Consider the following 8,560-nt stretch of genomic DNA (forward strand, 5'->3'; position numbering starts at 1 on the left):
CATCCTCTTCAGCCCGATCCTAGAAGGAACCCGTCATCACGTGAGCTAGATCCCTTCCATTCAATAGACTGTTGCCTTTAACCCGTTTGCTCTCCATCTCTTCCCTCAGCCCCTGTTCAATAAAGAACCCTGTTTACCTTATCTCTCCGTCCTTGGTCTCCTTCTGTACTGTGACAATGATGCAATGACATTAAGACGTGAACAACAGCTAAAGGATCTCATGTAAATGATCTCATGGTTATGAGTGCTGAAAATATATTTTCAATGAAAGAATAATGCAAAAATAATGCATTTTTACTGCCAGTAATTTATCTGAATTCACCCACAGTTGGCAGCAGTGGCGAAAAAGTAAATTCTCGCCCCTGCTTTAAAGTCTGTTTAAAGTGTGCAAAGCAGGGTGAAGTTATATTGTTTGTATGCAATATGAAATTACAATGTCAAGTTAGAGCTACTTTATGCATTACAGTCATCTAAACCTGAGCAGTCAGCGTTTAGAGGCTCTGCTGAAACATGAGGGGAATAACAGTCAAAGCTGATACACTTTAAGGCTACTTACAACAGCCAAAGAGATCAATTTTTATTTTCTGCTCAAATCTGTTCTTTTTGTGAGGTCACATGACCTGTAAAATGCAGCCCATATCAAACTGTGGTCTGAACATGAGAGGTAAATAATCAAAAGTTTGGATTCTGTAAGAGATTTTTTTTTTTTTTTAGAAATTAAAGCAAATATACATTCAATTGATAAAAATTGACAGTAAAGAAGTTCATAATGTTACATAATATTTCTATTTCAAATAAATGCTGTTCTTTTGAACTTTCTCTTCATCAAAAAATCCTGAAAAATAAAATGTATCTCAGTTTACACAAAAATATGAAGCAGCACAACTGTTTTCAACATTGATAATAAGAAATGTTTTCTGAGCAGCAAATCAACATATTAGAATGATTTCTGAAGGATCATGTGACACTGAAGACTGGCGTAATGATGCTGAAAATACAGCTTTGATCACAGCAATAAATTACATTTTACTATATATTCACATAGAAAACAGTTTTTTTAAATTTTAATAATATTTCACAGTTTTTAATGTATTTTTGATCAAATCAGTGCAGCCTCAGTGAGACTTCTTTCAAAAACTTTAAAAAATCTTACTAACCCCAAACATTGAATGGTAGTGTAACTGCACACAATTATGACAAAGGCTGCAGCGTTTCATACATGATTTTCTCGTCTCTTACACAGCAATGCAATAGTTCACTAAAGATAGAAAGATCACCTGATAGAAATGAGAATGAGAGCGAGAGAAAGAGGACATAAACTCCAGATGCAATTATGAGGGTAAAGGCCCTCAGAGCAGGGGCCCAAAACAATTACAGCTCCAAACAGCCAACAGAGAGAAAGAGAGAGTGTGTGCTGAGGCTGAGAGGTTTTCATTGGGAGCCTGAGCATTTCTAGTAAACAGTGTGATTTATAAAGCCATCATGTGAATGTATGACCGTAAGTCATCGACAGACTCGTCGACACAAAACAAGGCTTTCATAAATTCCTGCACAATCAGCCTCAGTCGTGAAAAACGCCAGGCCTCGTCTTTTAACAACAGCAGGACGTTAAATAAGCAAACGCAGGGTGTATGTGAGCCATCGGCTGCTTTCCGTTCAATGACTGACTCCCAATCTCTATTAAAAAGCAAATGAAACATCAGAAACTCACGTCATGGCCTGGTAGATGGACTCCACACCGAAGCGCATGGCAAACTCATCCACGATCTCCTGCGACACGTCGTCGAAGTAAACCTTCCAGGCATCGTCACCTTTGACCCCCGGGATCTTCACGACTCCGTTGTTCTTCAACTCCGTCAGGTAGTGGAAGAGATTCTGCACAGAAATCAACAGAAGCGGGAAGCCGTTTAGGGGCCAGGAAGCGTGCAGGGCATTTCGAGTGCATGAACTGTAACAGCACTGATATGGAATGGATGTCGAGGAACATCCACAGCACAGCCAGCTTGGAAAGGTCAACATTTCGGGGCGCCAACCTACAGTCATCACACCGACAAAAATGCCACAACACTGCGCAGCCGACGGTGGTACAGAACCAGCGAGACGTGGGCCAGACTAACACAAACCCTTCCAGCCACACATGATCGATTTCACACGTCAGTGGACTCTGAAACACAATTCATAATGCAACACAAATATGTGTTGAGTTTTGGCGGATCCTTAACTTTCCGATATGGTGGCCGTATTGACGTTTCACAGAAATGAACTATTGTTGCTAATGTGGCACCAAGATCTAGTAATATAATATATATGCAATGACATGACTATATATAAATATCACTTTCATTAAATATAAAATACATTTTATTAAATATAATATAATATAATATAACAATTCATAACAATTAATGCAATATGATGTATGTCATGGCATGACTAAATCTAAATATCACTTTCATTAAATATAAAATACATTTTTCTAAATATAATATAATATAATATAATATAATATATGCATTAATGCAGTAATATATGTAATGACATGACTATATTTAATTATCACTTTTCTGAATATAAAATATATTTTATTAAATATAATATAACAATTCATAACAATTAATGCAATAATATGATATATGTAACAGCATGACTAAATCTAAATATCACTTTTATTAAATATAAAAATGAGGCATTTTGAGGCACTTAACAAATTCCTTATATGGATTTTAATTACAAAATATCTCAACTCAGAGTCCAATTATTTTCATATTTCATTTTTTAATTTTATTACATTTGGTCTTATTTTACAGTAAAAAATATCTAAACATTCTTAAAATAAAATAAATGTATAGAAATATTTATTTTACATTTCAATTTTTTTTTTTAGTATTTAATTTTTTTCTGACCCAGTGGTTGTTGTTGCAATCAAAAATCTAACAATATTTAGTGAGACTTGTTGATATTTGTATATTTAAAGCAAGGCAAAATTCTGATTACGAATGCAGTGTCTGCAGTGTATTTGAGCTGCTGATGTCAGACGTACCTCGTGTAAACATGTGTACTGCCCATGAGGAGGAGCCACTTTCTCTTCTCCCTTCATCTCAACGCTGATCTTCAGCCTGATGGCCCCCGAAACCATCGACTTATCCGTCCGCTTCTCTGCAGGGAGAATGAACACGAGCATGTGAGCAGAAGATAGAAAAGACAAGAAGAAATGGAAATAAAATGAATGAAAGATACTGAGGAGCGCTGGAGCTGTAGGATGTTCCTCCTCTCTGACCCTGTCAATAACACATGCAATGCACCGAATCTCATCAGCTTACAGCCATGTTCCATTACAGATCTGACCCGGGATCAGACAGCTAGACAATGTCAAAATGTCTCATTTCAGCCATGAGCACAGAAACCTAGAAACAGGAGCTAAATTTACACCATTAACCAAAAGGTTTAACCATTATACTTCTATAATGTGAGATTTTTTCTTTGGAATAGCATGCATGATGAATCGTGGTTCTGAAATGTGCATTAAGAAAGTAAACAGTCCGATTTCTCGTCGACTTTAAATCTCATGAGACATTCGGCAGCTGCTATTAAACCAATATGTGATATAAAATGGCTCTTTGCAGATAAGACTCCCCACATCTTGTTTTATAGACGTCTTAATTGCTGTAATTGATGTCTTGTCTGTGGCCGCAGTGGATCTTTCCCACTTCTCATAGTCGTGGACAGATGGAGGAGGAGTGTGCCGATATCAGCGCTTCACTTTGGCCCAAGTCACGGCTCTAAAACCACACGCTTCTGCTCCAAGCCAAGCAAAACAATGCAACGCATAAAGCATCAACAAAAGCAGAAAGCATTTTCTGTGGAACAATCAGGCCATCTGCACCAGAACAAAACCAAGGAGGAACTCTTTAAATTTCTTTGAACAGTATTAAAGGGATAATTCACTCGAAGTGAAGCTAGAAGACATGAAATACAGCACAAGATGAACTTCTTTTATGGTGCTTCTTTGTATTTTCTGGAGGCTCTACAGGTGAATCTCACAAAGTAATGCAAAGAGAGTCTCATTTCACCCCCAAATCAAAAGATTATATTACACTGAATCCTATTATGAGACATCTTTGCACTAATAACATTTTTTTGAAATTTAAACATTTCCTGTCTAAATTAATTTAATTTTAATTAACATTAATTTAATGTGAAAAAAACCCAATTCTCATTGGTTATACATGTATATACATAAAAAAATAAACAATATTTCTTGCTTAAATTCTCATTAACGTAAGAAATAAAAAAATAATGTAAAATAATATATTTTAAAATAAATAATAATAACACAATAATACATTATATAATGGCAAGTTAGGTTTATTTATATTTCATACATAATGCCTATTCAGTGCTTTGACATAAAAAGAATAAAATGAGAACAAATGAGATGATTAAGAAATAAAATTAACAAAGAAAAAGTAAACAAAGAATAAAAAATAAAAAAAATAAATAAAAAAAGATTCTAATTAAAAAAATATTTAAGAAGGTTAAAAAAAAAAACAAGCCAAAATATTCCAGTACTGTACTACCAATACTATAGAGTAAAAAAAGTAATGAATATTAACCTGTCTAGATGCAATTATTTTTTAAATTAAAATACTTCAATAACAACAAATACTATCATGATGTATATATGTATATTCCATGCATATTAAGTTTTCTCCTCAGTAATGAGAACAGAGTGTGAATAATTGTACAATGTTATTTATTTATTTAATGTTTGTTTATTTGTTTGTTGTTCATTTGTTGATCAAATATGACCTTGACAGAACAGCATGATTATCTCAGTTCATCTTCTAACTGTGCGTTCACACCGCCGCCGTCGAGAGCATCAAAAATCGCTCTGGCCGCCCTGCCAACAACGTCACATTGAAAATGAATGACTTGCGGCCACTTTGACGCTCTCGACGGCGGCGGTGTGAACGCACGGTAAGGGAAAAAAAGTCATAAAGGTTTGGAATGACATGTGGGTGAGTAAATTATGACAATTTGGGTTTTTTTGAGTGAACAATTCCTTTCACTTTTGTTGAGGTTTTTGAAGAATGAGGCCCATAACATACCAAGATTATACCAGACGTCCATCTCCCCGCTCAGCATCCGCACCTCGATGATGGTCTGACCCAGGAAATCATCAGATTCCTTCTTAAAGTGCTGCTTCACTCTGGACTTTATGTCGTCGTCTTCATCCCACACGCGGACCTTTATACGGTCTGTAGCATTATGACACTCACTGACAGAGAGAGAGAGAGAGAGAGAGAGACAGAGAGAGAGAGTGAGAGAGAGAAGCATTACACAAAGATGTTTGTCCTACAATTCCCTATACAATGTAAAAAATTAGATGATCAATAAGTCATGGCACCACATGTTTTTCCATTACTTTAACTCATCAAAAAAATTTAAGCAATTTCAAGTAAGAATATACAGCTACGCTATACAGTATTTTTGACTTGTTTTCCGGTACAAATATCTAAACCTGTCTTAAATCAAGATACATTTACTGGACATGCAAAATGACTTCAGATTTCAAGTCTTGAATGCATTTCTTGATAAATGCATCAAAATTAAATGTGATTCTTTTTTTTTTTTTTTTTTAAACAAGAAACAAATATTTGCCAATGGGGTCAAAAAATAATGTTGTTTCAGCTTTAAATTAAGTTTATTTGTCTGACCCCATTGGCATTGATTTGTTCTTGTTTTAAGCATAAACTCTTAATTTTGATATATTTTTCAGAAAACAAGTGATTTTGCTTCTCATCTTAAGAATGGTAAGATATATGTACTGGAAAACAAGACAAAGATACTGAGGAACAAAATCATTTTTGGCAGTGTAAAAAATGAAGATTGAGAGTTTTCTATATACATTATTATTATTTATTTATTTCTATTTTGGAGTAAAATATGAAAAATGATATGTATATTATTAAGTTTTCTCCACATTACAGTAACAAGAACAGAGTGGGTGTGAATAATTATAATTAAAATGTCAGAATATAAAATAATTTAAAGATCCTAAAATAGGCTACATTTCCTATATGCATTATTGTTTATTTATTTTGACTTTTCATTTTGGGGAAAGATATTACCTGGACAGAACAGCATGAATATATCATAAGACAAAAATATTGAGGAAGAAAATTATATTTTGCAGTGTATAAAATGAAAATGTATAGCAGTTTAGATCATTTAATGAGAAAAGTTTAATCTCTGACTTTTGATTGCATACTGCACATTTAATATCTCAGGAATCTGAGCACAGATTGAGACAATGTTGAGATTTCATCTGAAACTTTTTTTGTCAGAAACTGAGAACCAGGAGACTTAAAAATATTTCATATACTAAATTGATTTAATTCGTGGTTTTTTCTTTCTCATGACAAAACACTACTGACTGTATAAGAGTCTTTTGTTATTTAGCTGATGTTATGCTCCACTGAATCTCCAAACAGGGCACTTAGCCTCCTGTGGTCCATGTCTGCGTCTGTCTCTCCGGTGGAGGAGTGAATAGAGAGAGAGACGGGCTCACAGACAGACGTTACGCCTGCAGACAGTCACTCACAGATGCAGAAACACACACAGCCTCACAGCGCAGCCCTGACACACATCACATCAAATCACACTGACTGACACCGTCCTAAGGAGGAAATATAAATATCATCATATTACAGGAACGGTTTGAGTGAAAAATGATCACGGTGAGCGCCGGACAAACCTGGACAACAGCACTTTATATGGAAAGATCAGGTCTGACACGAACTTTAAAAAAGTTTGGGGTCACCATGATTTTTTTTTTTAAAGAAATTAATAAATTTAATCAGCAAGGATGCATTAAATTGATCAAAAGTAGATTTTATTATGTAGATTTCTGCAGATGGCTTCTTTGTAGATTATCAACATTGATAGCAATCAGAAATGTTTCTTGAGCAGCAAATCAGCATATTAGAATGATTTCTGAAGATCATGTGACACTGAAGACTGGAGGAATGATTCTGAAAATTCAGCTTTACATCACAGGAATTAATTTTATTTTATTATATATTCACATAGAAAATGGTTATTTTAAATTGTAATAATATTTCACAATTTTACTGTTTTTACTGTATTTTTAAACAAATAAATGCAGTCTTGGTGAGCAGAGGAATCTTCTTTCTAAAACATAAAAAATCAGACTCCAAACATTTGAACATGCAGTGAAAGATAAATGGTTCAAGGAATGAGTAAAAGTAAAAACATTTAATATGGTTTTCTTTTTTTCTTTCTTTCCTCTTTTCTCTGTCTCTCTTTTTTTTTGGCTTTTGAAATTGACTGATGGAGCCAAAATGCCAAAATGTTGCATACATTTTCTCAATGTCTTGACTAGTAAGGCAGAAGTTCATCTGAAAATAATATCCTGAGGCCTTACTTAAAATGGCTGATTTATAGTTCTTATATTTGTTCAAAAAATTGTTTATGTACTCACACTTGAGTCCAAGTTTTCCATTTTCAGCAGTTGTCATATTTAAACCATTCTGTTTTAGGTCAAAGACCGAATTGCTGTGGAATAGACGTCTCTTCACAAAAACAACTGAACACAATCAGACTAAAACGGATTCAATCTGTGCAGGTAAAAGTTGAGTAATATATTCAGTGAAGTGACATTTTAAGTATTAAAAAAGCCTTGGAAATGTACAAATCCTCAAATATAGCAATGCTGCACAGTTTGCATTAACAGTCTGCAACTAAATCGGAAACGTATTATTTTTTAAATGAGAGAAATGAGCCCAGTTTCTGCGTTTCTTTGAAGTTTGCTTGAAAGCACTAGAAAGTTTTAGTTTAAAGCTAATCCAGAAAGTGTATAATATGCTAATGAGACAAGCCACATGATGCTACTTTTGAGTGGACGAGCCACTAATAAGAACTGAATCCACGCAACAGATCGACTCCCATCTGCCGACACACCGTACACTAAAAAGTGAGGTGAGAAGAGAAAATACACCACAACAGAAGGTTTCTCTCAAGATCGGAGAGATTTATAGCAGCTCTTCATCAGATGTTATAAAAACACCTACTGTGAAGATCGTTTGATGGGTTTAACCTGCTATTATGACAGACTATCTACCTGAGAAAACAAATTAAAAGGGCTTCCACTATCTCTCTAATGCTTTTCTCTCTTTGAAAAAGTTTAAACAGGTGAGAGGAACTAAGAGCTCATCTCATAATATGCATTTCCCCATAATCCTGCATAAATCCTTGCAAATCCAGAGATCCAGCCTCTCTCTCATCACCCTGTAGACTTAGATTTATCATGAGCTTTAGATGAAGAAATGCACAGACTGAAAGCCACAGAGCCATTTCCCACACACGCTCTCATTCACATACTGAAACTGCAATGTTGCATTGGCCGAATAAATATAAATATAAAAATAAAATATATTATTATATTATATTGTAGTTTTATATGTATGTATGTATGTGTGTATGTGTGTGTGTGTATATATATATATGAAGAGTTTGGTTCCAAAACGCGATAAACACC

The 8,560-nt window shown here is 34.5% G+C and overlaps 1 protein-coding gene across 1 annotated transcript in view; it reads right to left on the bottom strand.

The window, feature by feature from the left end:
* The window catches only part of unc13c (unc-13 homolog C (C. elegans)), a 169,000-nt gene that overhangs the window by 116,240 nt on the left and 44,200 nt on the right, over positions 1 to 8,560 (bottom strand). Inside the window, exons 11-13 of the mRNA XM_016546895.1 lie at positions 5,109 to 5,278; positions 3,041 to 3,156; positions 1,712 to 1,875 (exon numbers count right to left, since the gene is read on the bottom strand). Of these exons, the coding sequence (XP_016402381.1) occupies positions 1,712 to 1,875; positions 3,041 to 3,156; positions 5,109 to 5,278 (450 nt within the window). The remainder of the gene's footprint in view (positions 1 to 1,711; positions 1,876 to 3,040; positions 3,157 to 5,108; positions 5,279 to 8,560) is intronic.

This window comes from Sinocyclocheilus rhinocerous, unplaced genomic scaffold, assembly GCF_001515625.1.
Source record: "Sinocyclocheilus rhinocerous isolate Xijiao unplaced genomic scaffold, SAMN03320098_v1.1 scaffold942, whole genome shotgun sequence".
Classification (NCBI taxonomy): domain Eukaryota; kingdom Metazoa; phylum Chordata; class Actinopteri; order Cypriniformes; family Cyprinidae; genus Sinocyclocheilus; species Sinocyclocheilus rhinocerous.